Source organism: Pseudorasbora parva, chromosome 17, assembly GCF_024679245.1.
Source record: "Pseudorasbora parva isolate DD20220531a chromosome 17, ASM2467924v1, whole genome shotgun sequence".
NCBI lineage: Eukaryota > Metazoa > Chordata > Actinopteri > Cypriniformes > Gobionidae > Pseudorasbora > Pseudorasbora parva.
Window position 1 is genome coordinate 23,544,499 of NC_090188.1, and position 20,242 is coordinate 23,564,740.

The 20,242-nt window shown below is 35.3% G+C and overlaps 1 protein-coding gene and 1 long non-coding RNA gene across 4 annotated transcripts in view; one reads left to right on the forward strand and one right to left on the reverse strand.

The window, feature by feature from the left end:
• syt14a (synaptotagmin XIVa) overlaps nt 1–16,562 on the reverse strand; it is a 78,200-nt gene extending 61,638 nt beyond the window's left edge. For all 3 annotated transcript variants that reach the window (XM_067421323.1, XM_067421322.1, XM_067421321.1), the window contains exon 1: nt 16,507–16,562. In XM_067421323.1, coding sequence (XP_067277424.1) covers nt 16,507–16,519 — 13 coding nt within the window. In that variant the 5' untranslated portion in view covers nt 16,520–16,562. The remainder of the gene's footprint in view (nt 1–16,506) is intronic.
• On the forward strand, nt 9,451–12,421 carry LOC137045262 (uncharacterized). Its single transcript, XR_010898726.1, has 5 exons — nt 9,451–9,510; nt 9,916–9,988; nt 10,354–10,448; nt 11,039–11,117; nt 11,380–12,421. It is a non-coding gene; the product is annotated as an uncharacterized lncRNA (long non-coding RNA).
• Nucleotides 16,563–20,242: the final 3,680 nt, after the last annotated feature.

Sequence of the window (20,242 nt, forward strand, 5' to 3'; positions counted from 1 at the left end):
TTTTTTTAATGCACAAATAAATGTGAGCACTGTGCATTTATACTGAAAGATAGGCGCTAATTTTGCTTTAACTTACAAAGTATAAAAACAACAATGGATAATATTTAAATGCATAAAATAAAATGTTGACTTCTTTCCTTATTACATAATTTAAATAAATTCATATTCTTGCATAGGGATTCAATAGAGGACACATTTTCCTTCACTGAGTTTAATTTTTGACAGAACTGTTGCAATTATTTATTTTGACAACTAATATAGAAAGTTAAACTTTCTTTATTTTTTTTGGTTGCGGGGTTTAGAAAAAGTCCTTACAGACTAACTCAGAATTGTTAAAGAGGGAATTGATTTTATAAAATTCAATGACGATTGAATAATTTAGGCTGTGGTTATCTACATGTCTCATCCATGAAAGATGCAACAATGGAGAACAAGCTATTGGGTTTTTGAGAACCAGAACTGAGCTGACTGAGCAAGTTAAACTTTAGCTATAATGTCAGCCCTTGCCTGGAGGTGGGGAATAACACAAAAAATGTGTAAAATTCACTCAGTATTCCATGATCTAATTCACTATACTATATCAATTACAATTAAGTACAAATTAATTGTATTCATTTGTATTGTATGCACTAAAACAGTCCAGTATGTAATAGTCAAACACATTTTTATGCTGAAATAAAGATTTCTGTGCCACCCCATGGCCCTGGTCCCCTGCCCGGCCACCCCTATAAAAAAAATCCTGGCTCCGCCACTGACGACAAGTGCTGAGGGTTGGTAGTGTCATTTAATATGAAGCAACTCTATCTGCCAACAGTTTAAACCTCTGCCAACTCCATTAAAGAATCATTAGAGCTGATTCATAGGGTCAGTTAGCACCCTTCCAGACCACACTCTCCACAGAGATCATAGCTTTCAAAGGAAGACATTACAAACTGCCCTAAATGCACACGGGTCATCTGTGCTTTTGTCAGGCACGGTTACAATCTTTATTTCATCTAAAGCAAAATGTGATTATAAAACAGAAAAAGTGCTACATTTGCATCAATCTGTTTGTCAGAGTTTGCCTGCCTTTAGTGGGGATTTTCATTAACAATGCAAGCTAAAGAGTCAATGTTGTTGCATTGGTAATCAAATTTTTTTTAATAGCTTTTAGTATGAATATGTTAGCCTTAAGGTTATGAACGAGCTGGTGTGTTCCAAAACAATGACAAAATTAGCATTAAGGAGATAAACAATAAACATTCAAAAACTACTGTCTCTTTATTCTGCTAAAATGACATCACCGTTGAGTCAAACAGTAGTGGAGTATTTTTACTTTAACATAACTCCAACTCTTACAACATATAATGCCATACTTTTGACTTCACTACATTTCATAAATAAAAGTTGTTGTTTTCTTACCTTTAATACTTAATTACACTAAAAATGTAGTACTTTCTTGTACTCAAGTAAAACTTTGAATACTTTTACTTGAGTAAAAGTATACAGTACTAATTTTTTAATGTAATTAAGTATTAAATAATATTCAATATGAAATGTATTGCTGTAAAAAGTACAATATTACGTTTTGGAATGTTGTGATGTAAATGTTTTCCAAAGAAGAACAGTATACTTGAAAAACAAAATTACTTGGAAAGTAAAAATACTTGAGTACTGTAATGGTAAATGGTAAATGGACTGCATTTATATAGCGCTTTCAACAGACCTTATGGCCATCCAAAGCGCTTTACATATCGCCTCACATTCACCCATTCATACACCGACGGCGATGTCAGCCATGTAAGGCACCATCCAGCTCGTCGGGGGCAGCTGGGGTAAGGTGTCTTGCTCAAGGACACCTCGACACTTGGTCAGATGGAACCGGGGATCGAACCACCAACCTTCTGGTTTGTAGACAATCTACATGAACCACTTGGGGCCACTGCCGCCCCAACTATCTGCCTCTGCCGTCGACATCAGCTTCTCATTGCATCTTCTGTCCAATCAAATGCCTCTAGAATCGAAAGCGTCCCACCCTTAAATAGACGCTAAAGCTGCGGCTGAATAGGTCACTTCACACATTTACTATTGTCTACATGGTGAATGGCACCTAGAGCACTTTAAAGGAGAAAGGGAGGGAGCTATTCAGACAGTGTAAATATGTTTTAGTTGAGGTAAATGAAGTCTGGTTGTATGTTAGTTTCACGCGCACTGCCGCAGAGCACACACACAGTCTGCTCCGGTCCACTGACATGAGTGCACAGAACGGATCACATGCACGAGTCACTGAAGAAAACATGTCAGACCCATTTGAATTATGCATAGAATACTGTATTATAAAGCAATATAGAGATTATGATGAAAATGGTTAGAGATCAGGAGGAAACTGCAGGTTTTTTTGAAAAAATTGTATAGGTTCACTAACGGTCCGAGGTGTGTAAAAGTGTAAATATATTTTTCTGTAAAAAAATTATTTAATCTCTAATGATGGAATAATGTCTGAACCATAATGATTAAGTGACATCTCACTCATACTTGCCGCAGACTAAAAACTAAACAATAATAAGTATGATCTGCAAAACTTGAAATGGCTCAGAGATTTACTGCAGAGCAAATACTGAACACAAATCGAATATTAGAGTTACTGTCACTTGATGGTGGATCTGGTGAAGATGCTGTCAGTGATCAAAATATTGATTTTGAAGATGTTGAAAATGATAGTTTTGAGAATACACTCTAAAAATTGCTGGGTTGTTTTAACCCAATGTTGGGTCAAATATGGACTAACCCAGCAATTGGGTTATTTTAACCCTCTGGTTGTGTTGTTTTAATCCTGCGGTTGGGTTAAATATTTGCTTCATACAACCCAATCGCTGGGTTAAAACAACCCAACTGCTGGGTTAGTCCATATTTGACCCAGCATTGGGTTGTTTTTTACTCAGAATTTTTTAGGGTGTATGTTTGAGGTGGTGAATATGAGCCAAATGCCAAGTGTACTGGGAAATGAGCTCTGATGAGGTATAAAATAAATACTGTGAGGGATGATGGTTAAAAAAAAAAAACATCTGCTCAAATTGAATTTCAAGCTCTAAAAGGTAACGAAATGTATTATTTTATTCTTCTGTAATGGTTAGACTAATTTCAGGAGAGTTTTACATTATCACAACAGATAGAGATCCATCCATGTTAGATATAGTTCTGGGTCGCTAAAGACCCGAATATGTAAGAATGATTGGTGAAACAGTCATGCATTTAAGGGTTAAGCCAGTAGATAGCGAAAGGATATTCGTTTAATCACTGACTGATTCAAGTGATTAATTTAATCACTGACTCAATAGATTAAAAACAAAACAAAAACAAAACATTGATTCCTTCAAGAAAGAAACAAGTAAATGTCTGAGTTGTTGAATCATTGACCCAATTTCTCCAAAAACGACACGAAAGTACAAAACAAATATAAGTGACTTTATAAGTGCACTATAACAAAGTAAGCAAATGCCTATATAAATGACTCAATGAATCATTTAATCTACCAATTCGTTCATAATTAGGGGAGACAAGGTATAGTTGCATATAACATGGGGAGAGTTGTAACACTACCAATTCCACGAATCAGGGATAAGATAGGAGTCTAGGATAGGATGTAATGGTTTCAGTTTCATCTGGCTTCCTTTACAATCCCACATGAAGGTTTTCCAGGCTGTGTTGCTATCTCTCCTGAAGCTACAGCAAAAAATCTAATTCTAAGTTAAAAAAATAAAACAATTTTTTTTAGTACTTCTACCGTTGTAGATAAGGAGTTATATCAGGTCAAAGTGTAGTTTCCCTAGTAAAGAATGGTATATCAACCACCTGCTAATTTTAAAGCACCATGCTAATAGAGCTAGCTAAACAGTGGGTGACAGTGGCAGGATATATTGTAATGTGTGTTTTGAAAGTGTTACAACCATCCCCTTACATAAAACTTTTTGATGATTTTAGTAATTGAATGCCTAATTTGTTCTCACTCACACACACCCATTTGAATGTGCACGAACAGACATGCATACACAAACGCACCCGTGTGCATGCACAAACACACACAATATGCACATACACTCCCCATATTCACACGTTATTGTTATTCATTTTAAAATAAAACTTTTGTTGTGGCATAAATGTGACAAATGTGGGTACTTTGCCTAAAAGTTTCAAATGTCTCCCCTATTCAGAAACGACACTATTGTGTGATGCTCATATATTCAATCCCCGGTTCCACTTGACCAAGTGTCGAGGTGTCCATGAGCAGACACCTAACCCCAGCTGCTCACGACGAGCTGGATGGTGCCTTATTTACGCAGTCTGTGTATGAATGGGTAAATGTGAGTCAATATGTAAAGCGCTTTGGATGGCCATTGGTCTGTTGAAAGCCCTATATAAATAAATGCAGACCATTTACCATTTGAGGGTTCCAGAATCAGTTACATGTAGCTGTCTTGACTAACAGTGACCCAGACTGACAACCAGACTGAGAAGAGACGACTTTGCCCTAGAGAGTCTCACTCTTTCTCTCTCTTCTGCACACACATTACCAGTCTGACACACAACGCCGCAATTAACAGCTTGGTCCTCTAAGGGAGATCCTATTCACTACAGTCTAAATTTCTCTCCTTTTCTTTCTTACTCACTCTCTCTTTCTCTTCCTCAAGGGAGAGAAAAGCAATTTACGTCAAGACACATAAAAGCTAATGGCATTTGCAAACAAGTCTTAAAATCTGCACTAGATCTCAAGTCCCAAACTAATTAGAGAGAAGATTCTGATTGCTGGCATATGCCTCCTCCTCCTCCTACTCCTCACAGACTCCTCCAGGCTGCTTACAGTCCTGTGAAGAGTTTTAAATCAGACGCTAACCACAGATAGTTTAAATAACATGATTAAAGTCCACTTGATTTCACAGATGATTTATTGATTAGACAATTAAATCGCGTAATCTGTGAGTGGCGTTCACTCTGCTAATCTGGATACAGCAAAAGATGAAACTCGTTTGCTTTCTTGTTTATAAAATAAAGAGCTCCACCAGTCAGCGTGCGGTAGACCAACACTTCACAACAATTACGTCCCTACACCTCCGCTCTCTGGAGTCCTCAGCAGCCTTCGGGAGAAGGAGTGGGGCTCTGTGGGGTGGGTGTGTTTTGGCGACTGGACTCTGTTGGGACTTCACCAACTCCACACATTCAGACTTTACATTGGATCGGGTTCATGACCGGTCTGCACTGATCTGAGTCATGAAAACAGACTCTGCAGAAGTCAGACTCTTGAGGACTGTGCTGCAGCTGATGCAGCTGATTTCATGCACAAGATGCGCCTAAAGACCAGCGTGTGGGTTTGTATGCTAATTTCTATCTTCAGGCAAAGTACAGGCAAGTCTTATCCTTTTTCCAATTTGTATTTCTTTTTTGTTTTAATCAATCATTGTTGAAAAATGTGAAGTTTGATGTTGCATCTTATGTGAAATAAAACATGTATATTATAAAGTGGAATGCTATTTTTTTTTAAATCCAGTTTAAATCCAAACCACAGTTGGCCAGTAGACAAATCAACATCCCACGGGCAGCAGAGAGAAATGAAAGATACTGTACACCCTGTTTGATAAAAGATGCATCCATTTCAGCGTAATGTCCGTTCAAATGTGCAAAAGTAACCTGGTTGCCCGAGTTTATTCAAATTAGAAATTTGAGTTGATACAATAAAGGAAATTGGTTTAATAAATAGAAACTCTAAATATTACCATATCTGAACCACATAAAAAAATGTGATAAATCATGAAAATAGCACAATTTGGCATGTTTCACTACATCTTCACAAATAAAACACACACACAATTCCCCAATGTGCTTAAAAAATCTTTTAATAATATTTGAATAAAGGTTGTCGATTCTTAAAAATGTTCATTGTATTAACTCAAATTTTTCATTTCAATCAACTCAAAAATAAGGCAGCAGGTAACTTATTTTTTTAAATATTTTTTTTAAAGTGTACAATTCAAATGTTTGAAGGAAATATTTTGAGAATAAATGCACTTATATTCAGCATGGATGCATTAAATTGCATTAATTGGCCAAAGTGACAGTAAAGACATTTATAATGTTACAAAAACATTTCAAATAAATGCTCTTTTATTACTTCTTGTTATTTACTTTCTATTCATTAAATAATCCTGCAAAAAGATATATCATGGATTCCACAAAATATTAAGCACCACAGTTTTTACAGTGGTTGTAATCAAATAAATGCAGCATAGTGAGCATAAGCAATTTATTTCAAAGAAATACGTGGCCCTGTCACCATAAAACCAGTCACACTGTAAAAAAAAATGTCATGCCTCCAAATTAACATTTTCTAGTGACTGATCACATCTAAATTTTTCAGCTGGCCAAACTGAATTTCTGTGAATTGATTCAAATTAATTCACAGAAATTCAATTTGGCCAACTGAAAAATGTAGATGTAATCAGTCACTAGAACATTTTTAATTGGAGACCAGATTTTTTTTTTTTTACAGTGCATAAGTCACATGGGTCACCAATACATTGTATGTATCAAAATTATAGATTTTTCTTTTATGCAAAAAAGCATTAGGATATTAAGTAAAGAACATGTTTCATGAAGATATTTTATACATTTCCTATCGTAAATATTTCAAAAAAATGTATTATTAGTAGTAATATGCATTGCTAAGGACTTAATTTGGACAACTTTAAAAGCTATAGTTTTAAATACTTTCCAGATTTTCAAATAGTTGCATCTCAGCCAAATATCCCATCCTAACAAACCATACATCAACGGAAAGAATAAAATATGTTAAAAATAAAATATGTATTTTGATAAATATTATTTAAAATAAATAAATAAAGAAACCTGTCTAAAATCCCTCAGGAATAAGGAGAAAGTCACTACACATTTCTAAATTTGATTAATCCAATCGAGTCACATCTTTCACAGATCGCTGCTTTAAAATTAAAATTGTCATCGTTATGCCATTATGTCACTCGAAACTCTTATGACTAATTTGGAACTTGGAACACAAAGGCCGTTATTACCCAAATGTCAAAAGAACCAAATGGCAAACAGAATACACAGAACATATGACTCTACACTAGTTTACAAACCAGTTCGAAAACCACAGTTCAACCAACCAGTGTCATGAATCATGCTTTGGCAAGAACATTCAGAAACAGGTAAAACAGCAAATCAGAAAATAAAACATCACATACCTCTGCAAAGAATTAGAAAGCAGATAGCAGATCTAAAAATGCACATCTTTTAATAAATACATCATATAGTTTTGTGTTGACAGTCACTTTGTTGTTAACAGGAAATGGCAGCTATGTAATGTGATTAGCAATGGAGCTTAAGCAGCTGAGAGTATGTTGCCTCAAGTGCTCTGAAATAACAACATCTCTTGTGCACAGTGTTGTCCTATTCTGACAAGCTATTCTCTCATTTACGGGTAAAATGAGGCAACTCTCTAATGGTGAGCAAAAAGACTGATGAAATTATGAACTGGTGAGCAGTGAGATTCATCCACCTCCAGATTAAATAATAACTACTTTAGAGTAGGGCTGGGCGATAAAACGATAACGATAATTATCACGATATTATTTTCCTCGATAAAACGATAACAACAGGTCGATAAATTCTCGATATAATGCTTACGCGATATGTGTAATTCTGCGCATGCGTATTGCAGACCGGGCTTCTGGGTGCTGCACGTGGTGATGTTTACAGTCTTTGGCTGACAGGCTTGGAGGATCGGAGTTAAGTGGAGCGATTAAAAATGAGCAATAGTGAAGAAAATGCAGCGCTCACGACCAGCTCGGAGGACACAGATATCGTTGACAAGTTAGTTCGCTCAACTTCAGTGGTTTGGAGATATTTTAGATCCCATCCGAATCCGACATAAAACTGAGCGACGTGCGTGGACTGCTTATCATAGGTTCACAGTCACCACACGGAATTTAATTATTAAATTATCGTGTTTCTTCAAAGTTCTTCCATATAACATTGAGCCCAACACAGCGGTGAATCTACATTAACTACATTCACACACCGAGCTTATTATCTTTTTAGTTGTAGTGGGTGACTTACAACAAGCTAACGTTACCAAACTATAATCACTAAAACATCGGACTTGTACATCGCTATCATAATTGTTTGTCTTTGGTGATGTATTAATGACTCCGCATCGCCTGTATCAACCCACCCAGCACCAGACGTCTTTTAGACGTTGTTTTTTGGGCTAATTCAAGTCGGCCCGTCATGGCCTTCATTTGGCCCAAAAAAAGACGTTGAAAATTGGGCTCTGTTTGGTCCGTCGGATTTGGTCCAAATTTAGCCCAAAAAAAGACGTTGAAAATTGGGCTCGGTTTGGTCCGTCTGATTTGGTCCAAATTTAGCCCAAAAAAAGACGTTGCACATTGGGCTCTGTTTGGTCCGTCTGATTTGGTCCAAATTTAGCCCAAAAAAAGACGTTGAAAATTGGGCTCTGTTTGGTCCGTCTGATTTGGTCCAAATTTAGCCCAAAAAAAGACGTTGCACATTGGGCTCTGTTTGGTCCGTCTGATTTGGTCCAAATTTAGCCCAAAAAAAGACGTTGTACATTGGGCTCTGTTTGGTCCGTCTGATTTGGTCCAAATTTAGCCCAAAAAAAGACGTTGAACACTGGGCTCTGTTTGGTCCAAATTTAGCCCAAGTTAATGTGCGTCTGTTTCGACCACATAGCCATAAACATAATTAATCAGTCTACTAAAGCAAGTGAAAAAATAGACTGTTGTATATTATAGGCTACATCTATTTCTGAACTTTTGTTAACAATCACTACATTCAGCCTTTAATATAATGCATCCATAAAAACATATTAGCCTACATATCACAGTTTAGACTGCAATAAACCACACTTATAGCCTATTAATAAATTAATTTTAATTGCACCCGTAATTTATTCACATAGGTTATATTTGAAGTGCACTGTTAAATATATTGAAATCCATTTCAAAATATATAATTAAAAATACATAAAAGTTGTTCTACTAGGCTACATCTGCAACAGTAGGCTGTATGTCTTATGTATAGATTTTAATCAGCATTTTTGCTATTTTATTTCTACACGTAGCCTATACATTTCAAAAGCTATATTATATTAGTTATATTATAAACTGACTTATATTATAAACTGATCGTTTTTCATTCTCAATACAGCTTTATTCTCTTTCCATTTACAGGTTGATGCTAGAATTAGGCCTGCTATCCACTTAATAATGTATCAAGTTTCAGGACATTTTATCTGGTTATCAAATTATTAACTTTATTAATTCGACATTTATGCATTTATGTAAATGCTTCGTGACTTCTGCGCGTTTTAATGGGCGCGCGCGCTGAACATTCGCGTCACATTTGAACTGGAGCAGAGGGCGTTACCATAGAAACGGAGCTACGCAACTCAACTGACAAGCAGCAAAACTCCGTCTCTCATTGTTGTTTGCATAATTTCAGGTAAGTTTAGTGCCTACAATTACACAAATAGTACATACAAATGTTCCTTACACTTTTCATGTTTATGACACGCTTCCGTTGAATTTTACGTTATAGAAATGGTTTAAGTTAACGTTAGTATCTTTGGAAAAAGTTCGTTAGCATCTTAACCGTTAGGCTAACGTTAACTACAGGCAGGTTAAAGCTCTTGTTAATGGAAGTTGGGGCTTTTAAAATCACATCTTATGTGTAGATGAGATATTTTGATAGTTTTGTTTGGAAGTAAGCTAATTAATTTAACCTAAAATATGAACTGTACGGTTAATCGGTGACGTCATTTAAACAGCATGAAAATGAGCTGATTTCATACACGTTATGATCTTACGTTGTACACTAATACTGATACAATTTGTTCTGTGATTCCAGAAGAAGAAAAAGCCCTCTACCTACCGCATATATTTTATAATTTCCAATGGGAAGTACAGACAGAAGGAAACAGGTGATCTGAGAAAGCACTTTGAACTTCATATGCATTTTTTCACAATATAACGTTATATCAAAAATGAATATACATCATATTTCATCTATATCACCATGCATCTGTAAATTTCTTTTGCAAATATATATATATATATATATATAGTTATTTTAAAAAAAGGCTTTAATGTACAAACATAAGTGACACTGTGTTAGTATTATTAAATAAGTAAACCAAAAAAAATTAATTCTATTTTTTATATATATATATATATATATATATATATATGTAAATTACTTTTTCTATTCTGCGTTTGTGCTGCTATAATTTATTTATAATAAACCTTACATTGAATAGGCTACTAAATATTTTTGTCTCTGTGACAGATGTTCGTAGATTCTTCCTTGCTGATGGCCGTGCACTAAAGTTGGAGCATACCCCTGTCGAAGAACATCTCTAGACATTATGTTCCATATGACTGGTAAGTTATACCAAAGTCCCTTTAAGACAAGTCCTTTCGCACAGTGGTCATCTTTAAAACGCTTCTCGGGTATGCAAGAGCAGCTCCTATCTCTTTGAATAAAGGGAAGGTTTTTATGTAACAGTATTTATTATTATGTACTGTAAATAGCATTAGAAATACATCATTAATATCTATGTATATATGTATATTAATATCTATCTATCTATCTATCTATCTATCTATCTATCTATCTATCTATCTATCTATCTATCTATCTATCTATCTATCTATCTATCTATCTATCTATCTTGTTCATTAATATCAGTAGTGTGTATATATAGTCAACGATCTGTAGTGAGCCACTGTTCTTACCAGTGCCCGAATTCATAAACACAATATACTAATTCACAACCTAGGAAACTATGAAGCTGATTGAGACGTATCCTTTATGACACTGGACCTTGAGGGTCAAGAGTTGAGAACCCCTCACATACTAATTAGTCAATAATCACTGATGAAGAATGAGTACACTTTAATTTGCACAGAAATATGAAATATTTTGGAATAATCAGTGATGTTGTCATCTTGTTTCCCTTTTGTTTGTACAGCTAAATAAAACCACAGGCCACTGCATCTTTTTACAGTGTGTGCAGGTTCCCAGTTTCAATTGATGATGATGACATGAGGGTGAGTACAAGGTGACCATATTTCCAGTGTACCATCCTTTTCAGTAGTTTACTTTTTTGTAGTACTTGCATAGTTATTTTAATTGTACAACATTTGCAATGTAGAGAAAGTAACAAAACGGTGTAGAAAATTTTAGTAAATTATTCTCATGCTATTAATCATGTTCAGTCTTTTGTGCCCTCAGGTGGAAACTAACAGACAACCATTGTTTTGTTTTGTGTTAACATTTACATTTGGGTTATTGTTTTCTTTCTCTCTTTAGATGCTGGAGAAAAACAGCCAGGCTAAAGTATTCAAAGTGGAAGCTTCTGTCGTGGTTCAATAATCCAGATTGGGATGGTGAAAGGAGCAGAAGAACAAGCGGTTTATTGATATGTTGACTGATTTACCTAATGTAAAACATTTAACCAAAACATTTCATCACCCACCTTTATGTTGTTCCAAACTGTGAGAATTTTATTCATCTTCTTTTTAATTAAATCTGAGAGATTTCTGTCCTTCCATTTCATAGTTTATCTCAGAAAGGTAGTAAAGACATCAAAGTAACCCACATGCCTTCATTGGTTTAACCTCGATTTTATGAAGCAACGTGAATGCTTTGTGTGTGCAAAAATAATCAGCATATTTTTTCACAAAATATATATATCCGATGCATGTTCATGAGAGCACCACAATGCATCCGTGTTGTGTTGGCTTGAGGCATGCTTGTGAACATGCTTCGGAGATACATCATTTGTGAACAAAAATGTTTTGTTTTTTGTCCACAGAAGGCATCTGCTAAAACTTCATTTGTGTTCTGCACTAAAGTCTTACGGGTTTGGAGCTACACAGGGGTAATTAATGACAATCTTAATTGTTGGGTGAACAATCTTTAATGAGTTCTTTGTGTTTATAATTGGTCATTGTTCTGTTTTATAAAGTTTTAATATTTTGAAAAAAAAATATTCAGAAAAGATGGATTAATTTGATCAAAAGTTACAGTAAATGCTTAAACTGTGTGTGTGTGTGTGTGTGTGTGTATAAATGCTGCTCTTTTGAAAGTTTTATTTAAAGAATGCTGAAAAACTATCATGGTTTCCACAAAAATATGAAGAAGCACAACTGTTTTCAGCATTGATACTAATAAATGATTCTTAAGGCATCAAATCAAGAATGATTTTTGAAGGATCATGTGACACTGAAGAGTTCAGCTTTGATAACAGGTATAAATTAGATTTTACATATAGAAAAGTTATTTTTTGTAATAATAGTTCACACAATTATTGTTTTTACACTGTTTGATGAAAATTGTTTTTGATGTGTCAATAAACACATAGTTTGTGTACTCTTGTGTATTGTCTTATTTTGACATTAATTAAAATATTATATAATCGTCTTTTTCAGGCCTAATTTCAACCGTTAATATGCGGTTGAAATTAGGCCTGAAAAAGACGTCTTTTCAACTTTCACTTTACAACCAGATTTAGACGCAAGTGGGACGTCCTTGTATATACGTCTTTTCAACGACCTGAAAAAGACGTCTTTTCACCTTTCACTTTTCAACCAAATTTTAACGTTGTTTAAACGTCTGGCAATGTCGTCTTTTCGACGTCTTTTCAACGAGTTTTTGCTGGGTGGGAAAAGAGAAATAATGTCATCTGGTGTTTAAAATTAATAAAATAGACTAGACAGCCCTTACTGTAGATCCACAAATACTGAACTTTTCTCTCTCCCGACCAGCCCACTGTCGGTGAGGTGTGTGTGTGTGTGTCGGTGAGATGCACGGTGGACCAATCCACTGTGAGGCAAGAGAATGGGCCTTAAAATGTTTCTTAAAACGCTTTTTTTTTTGTTGCCCGTTTGCGTTTTTAGTGTTTTACTTACACGATTAATTATATATAATGCAATATTGAGCGTTTTGTTCTATTTCAGCTGCGAAAATCGTTCACAGCAGAACCGCAACGCGTCTCACAGCAACGTGTGTAAATAAACGATTCAGTGTTTGAATGAATCGTTTGAATGAACGACTCAGTGACTCGCTCATTAAGACGGCCACCTGCTGCCACCTACTGGTGGTTTAATTTGATCTTTAAACATACTTTCCAACATGTCTTATTTGTCTATTCAAAACTACAAATCTCAAAACATTTTTTAATGCTGTTGTAATTTTTCAGTGTAATTTTTTTATTTTGATTGGTAACAGCCCTTATAGTGTCTTATTTTAATTTAATGTATTGATCATTTAAATTACAAATATAAAATGAAACATGAAGCTTAGCCTATAGTTAATAAGATTAAGGGAAAATGCCCTTTATAAAAGGTGAAAATATCACAAATTTCAAATGATTCAATAAAAATAAAAACCACAAATATGCAGATTTAAATATGTCAAAGCTGACTGAACACTGGTGAGAATAATGCTTCAGAATAAATTATATTTTCAACACACAAACACACACACACACACACACACACTTTTCCGGACAAGCTAATTTTTTACTTGGACAAGCTTGAACGATGTACTTGTTCGAAGGACAAGCACATGAACATGCTTAATGTCAAGCCCTGTATAATGATATATTATTGATATATAGTGTTGAGTAAAAAAATGCTGACCACAGTTAAGATTTTAATAAATAAATCTACCTCAGTTTAAATAAATTGTTCACTTGTTTGGGAAGTGTTTGTCATGTTTTGACAATAAAGGTTAGTTTAAAAACCACAGCTAACTGTTTGTTTTCTACATATTTCACTCAGGAGCAAAAATATGCCTTTAAACTTTAAAGAAATAAAGATTTTACATTTATCGTGATATTTATCGATATCGACTGATATGCTAAATTATATCGTGATAATTTTTTTGGGCCATATCGCCCAGCCCTACTTTAGAGCGACGCAATATCGCATGCAAATATCATTTGAGGGTTTTAAAGGTCGTCCATTACAGAGATCCATCAGAGTTTGAAATCCACCTGTCAGCGCTGATGACAAAGTGCCTTCTTTTGGCTATGGCTGAATAACTTCCCTGTAATCATTCCAAAGTCGTCCTTCGTGTGCACAAATGTCTGAGAGTGACGTGTGAAATTAATGTACCGTGTTTTCAAAATCCATCACATTCAAGTTCTCTTCCTTACAGCATTTATCTAAAAAAGTAAACAACTCACCAAACACTTACTTACTTTACTCTGCGAATACAACCTCACAACAACACAGCATATGTCCGCCATAAAAAGAGGCAAAAATGTTGAGTTTTTTTTTCCCTTTCAATCAAGAGATTCATGGGAACTAAACAGAAAAGAACAAAAGCTAGAGCTCTTTCAGGGTAACACACTTCACTGAAGTGGTAACAGTTAAACAAATGCTCACAGCCTCTTTTTTCATCCTATTCTTCCTCATCAGCAATCCACATCCTGCTTTATGTGCAGCTCTTTTGTTATGCCAACATGATTTGGGGTTTTATTCTCTGCGGAACAGCAGTGAAGTGCTGTAAATATTTGATGTGGACTCACTTTGTCAACAGCTGAGCGGGGAGAGGAGAGCAGATAAAGTATCTGATTGTCCTGAGGCAAAATCGGTCTGTTTGGATGTCAACTTGTCAATACGGTTAACTGACCTGCAGCACAATGCAGAATAACCAGCCCTTGTAAGCACTGCATTGTTTCTGGGACCTCTACATTACACACACAGCTACATTTTTATTAAATATTAAAATATAAACAGAATTTGAGGAGACTACTTATCGCCTTCGTAAAATAGATTGCCCTCTTTTCACTTTCTTACAGATTTTGTGATTTCTCGCAAAAGAACACTGGATTCTGCAGTGATGTAGCTTAAGGTATTGTTCATCATTGTAGCTACGAAAATTTATAAAGGTTAGGTCAATATATGACTATGCATTTGACATCACAATAATGAAGACAAAAACATTTTCCTTTAGGGTGAACAAATGTAAAATAGACTCTCGATGGAGCACTGATAAAAGCGTTTTACACTCAGCACAACAAATAATTGAAAATATTGTATGTAACTTCTATGTGACAATGATAAAACACACGCTCCATTTTTCAGTGTTTTCATCTTTCTAGGTTAACTGGGACAGATCGTCAGCAACAGTGAATTCATATTGATAAATCAAATGTGTTTGCAGCAATTTAAATAATGACATTTAAAGTAACTGTGTTCTATGAAAACTGAAACTAATTTTGTCATATCCACTTTGTCATAAGTGGTTGATGCACTTAAAAGGTAACTCATAGGTCTTTTTTTCCCCCAATGTACCCATCTAGATCAGTTAAATTTGACAATGTGCATATTTAAAAGGCAATCAACTATGAAAATGATTTGTCCCACTTTACCTGATGGCCCATTTTGCTAACTAAACCAGTTACCGATGTGTTTTTTTTTTCATCTTGGTGTTGTTTTTATCAGCTAAAACACCCTTAAAAACTTTTTCAGCAAAGTTAATGTGAGTGCAGATCAAAATAGTGTTACATTAACTGAACTGCATTTTAAAAATCAAGTTAAAATGTTACAAATGTACCTTAACCAGCAGGATTTACATGAACTGTAACCACTGGATATTCGATAAGAAATAATTTAATCTCTTCTCGTGTGGAGGATGTGTGTGTGGGGGTGTGTTGGTACTGGCTTGCAGTCATGGTAATAATAAAAAAGCCTTTAAAACACTATCATCCAGTCTCAGTGACAAACAGCCTATATACAAAAGAAAATTATTCATAAACTTGATCTAACTGACATTACGCAAACCGCCTACATACAAATATGGTACTACACACTGAAAAAACCGCGAATGTTTTTTTTATTCTTCTCGACGTGAAGGCAATTTAGAAACAACGCAATGAAAGGAACACGTTACAATTAATACCTATGCAAACACACAATTCTGCTCAAGTGCAAAGATCAGAGAACGACATAATCCTTCAGCGAGGAAACCTCTGCTACACAGACATCGCGCGACAACCTGTATGAGTGTCTCAAAATAACACAACAGACTGAACACTGACTTTAAAAGAGACTTGATTTCTATACTATCTCCGAGTTACATCACAGACGGTGGCACTCTCCCAAATGGAGAAGTGAAACCAGCGGGTTTCTTTAACGACGCGACGGGCACCTGCCGGTTCTCTCGCACTACAGTGAAAGAAACCATCAAATAGCGATGTGAGTTTATCTGGGAGTCGCCAGTGCGGGAGCTGTTCGTTCAGCACCACAATCACTTCACTCCACACTACAACACACAAACTTTCCCTCTAGCGTCCCAACACACACACAAAAACATTACACGCCACATCCAGCGGGAAAACATTCGAATTGAACCACCGCACGCACAGAAGCGCGCGAGGGTTTGAAAAGAGAAGAGAGTTTGAGAGAGAGGTATTGGCCTACTTACCATCTATCGCCATGATGTTCTGGTCTGGACTGAACCATGGCGCGCGCTTAAGACGGGGTGGGCTCGACCGCTCCAGTGCGCAGGGGGAGGAGAGGGGGACGCGCATTAAATGGTACATTCTGGAATGATGAAAAAGTCTATGCTGGGTTCCTGCTGTGCCCCTTAGCAGGACGCTGATTAGCTGTTGTCAAATAATAATGCTTAATGGTGGGATGAATTAGAAGACAGCTGTTGAAAACTCAAATTATGCATAGCTAACGGAAATGAACATGTCAATGAAGTAAATATGATTTCGGGCAATCGAATTTATGTCAATGATTTCCTTATGTAAACGAGTAAATGGTGGGATATTATACAAGGAGGTAGCCTACAGCAAAAGATTTATTACGCTATATTCTTTACGTTTTCTGCTCGTTAATTGTGAGTGTAAGAGCAAATATCAAAAATATCTTATGATAACATTATCTAGGCTATTAGTATTACACTATATGTGAAATGGGCTAGGCTACTTGACTATGATTGGTTAATTCTAAGTATTTAGCGAAATATTCTTGTAATATTTCTGAATAATAACCATTGGCCATAGCAAGACTGTATAACAACTCAGATCATTGAAACACACTACTCACTCACATTTTAAAAAAAATTTAAGCCTACATATCCATCTATCCATCCATCCATCCATCCATCCATCCATCCATCCATCCATCCATCCATCCATCCATCCATCCATCCATCCATCCATCCATCCATCCGTCAACTGTGTATTCATACTCTGATTCTAGTACTATATTAACTTTCTGCTTTGAGCACAAAGCAAATATATATTGCAACAAATTAGCAATGATTGTTTTTATTTAATATTTCTACCAGCTCGCCCGAGCTTTTAAAAAATTCATAGCCAAACAGCAGGCATCTCGTCTAATTACAGTGACCTTTAGAAATATGGCAAGCTGTTTTGACTTATACTCATACACAGGATATGAATTCTTGATATCAGCAATTATATTTTTACTAGTTAAAATGCTAATTCTTGATATCAACAATTACATTTTCACTAGTTAAAATGCCAATTCTTGACGATATCAATTGAACTTGTGAAACTCATTCTTGATATTAGTATTTTGTAAATTGTATTTTCACTAGTGAAATGTCACCATGGGATGCCATTCGAATTCAATTGTTGATATCAATAATTAAATGATCAATTATTCAGATATCTAAAATGGCTTTTTTTTACTACTAAGAATCACATTCATGATATCAGTAATTAACATTGTCACTAGAGGCAATTAAAATTGTTGATGTCAAAAAATATTTTTAGCCAATTCTTGACATCAACAATTTATTACCAAATTTTTTTTTTAATTTTTGATATCAACAATTTTAATTGCCATTAGTGACATTGTTAATTACTGATATCATGAATGTGATTCTTACTAGTAAGAAAGCCATTTTAGATACCTGAAATGATATTGACATCAGTAATTGAATTATTGATATCAACAATTGATATGATAATTGATATATTAATAATGGGATGCTATGGTGACATTTCACTAGTGAAAATACAATTTACTAAATACTGATATCAAGAATGAGAGTTTTTACTAGTTGAAGTTCAATATTGATATCATCAAGAATTGGCATTTTAACTAGTAAAAATTGAATTGTTGATATCAAGAATGCATATCCTGTGAATGAATGAGTTAAAACGGCTTGCCATATTGGAAGCATCTGCATTCAAAATCAAACAGCTTTTTATATTATCTAAAAAGGCTCTATGTTGTTGCACATATATATAAAAAAATCTGTTAGCACCTAATATGGTTATATAATCATGTCCAATTTGTGAGACATTGTTCAGCACTGATAATTACATTATTTGTTGTAAATTGGGCTTTCTCTGTCTTCGTTTTTACTCTGTTCTGAGAGAAGTGCTTTTGTATTTCCTGTCAACTGGGATGTCATTAGATTTCTGTAAGTACCGGAAGCCATTCAGGGCACTTACAGAGAAACGATGAAAGAGAAGAAACACATTTGGGAAATCAGCTTTGTCCTTTCAGAGGAAAACACAATGTGTCTGAAACACCAATAAGGACTTCATTAGATGTGAACCTAAAAGAATTGGCACTGTTATCCTAATCCCATCCGGATACCTTAAAAGTCGCCATGGTTACCCGCTGTTGCCATGTGCCCATTGTTCTGGTTAAAAACACAAGCACGTGTCATCATGTTAGAAATAACAGTCCCCTATCAGGCTCTCTCCATCTATATCATAATTTCCTATATTTCCCTTTTGAACCGGTTCATTATACCCCTCAGGCTTTGCTTTCCATTTTACATTTAATACCAGCCTAAAAATAGAAACAACAACATTTTCAGGGTTAACTGGAGCCGGGGACTGAGGTTTAATGATGTGTATGAGGTCATCTACTCTAATTCCCAAAGCTATAACATCACAGAAATGTCACTGACAATTAAGAGACAGAAATTACTAAATAATTATGATCCTTCTTTCTCTCTGTAAATTTGAATAGTGGGTTTTAACTGCTCACATCTCTCTCTATTCATTCTTCATTTGGCTGTTAATAACTGACGGAGCAAATGCAAGGACACACACCTCTCCACCAGCTAACTGCAAAATAGAAAATGATCCCAACACATGAAATGAATGGATACAAACACTTTATTATAAAAGATGTTCTTGCCATTATTTTGAGTATATTAAAACAAATGTTTGAACAAACACGCAAAAGTAGGGACGTGGCAAATACATAATTTTAAACCCATAGTTAAAATAATTATAATTAAAAAAGTTATTACAAATTGATTCAATTTGGGTCTCCAGACAGTTTAAATCACATCGGGCTTACCATAATGTTTATGCATTAGGTCAGTAGGCAGAGTAGATGGTCTGTTCGAACACATCACAAGCATTTACGCTATGAAAGCAATCCGGTCAAATGTGGAAGTGGTCGAAAATGGACAAGCTCAAAACATTTTAGACCTTTTTTACACCAAAGCGTTGGCCGCTTGTGATCCAATCGACCAAAATGCATCTTAATACTAGGTGTAAATAGTTTTAAATGACATGAGGGTGAGTAAATAAAAAATAGAAAGAATTTTAATTTGTGGGCAAACTAACAAACATATCAAATTATTGTTTTTAATGAAATTACACTCTAAATAAGAAACTAAAACTGCCAGTAGGTGGCGGTACATTTTTAAAAGAGTAAGTCATTGAATCATTAATTCTAACAGCTGATTTATTTCAGGAAGCAGAGTGGCTTAATAGGTAATATTTTCATTTAAGAAAAATAGCAAAAAGAGACAATATTGCGTGTGAATATATCACAATATTAACTTCTTATTTTTCTAAACTCTGCAGTGCATTGGCCCTCCAGGGTAAGATTTGAATAGCCCTGGTTTAGACTAATCTCTCTGCTGAATGTGGAAGGTAAAATTTTCTTTGATGTCACTGCAAAGTGCCTGAATACATGCAGAGGAACGGTTACATTGATCTGTTCAGTAGGTGGGGAAAACAGAGTTCTCAGGATGCCCAGAGCATACAAGCATGATCTGCCAATAGATCAAATTGGCAAAAACAGGATAGAAAGATCTCAATGTAGTCTTTTTGGACCTTGCCAGTGCACTTGGTTCAGTGCCTTATGATCTTCTCTGGGTTGCCTTCAGGTTCTTCCACATTCCAGATACCATCACAGGCATACTTCAA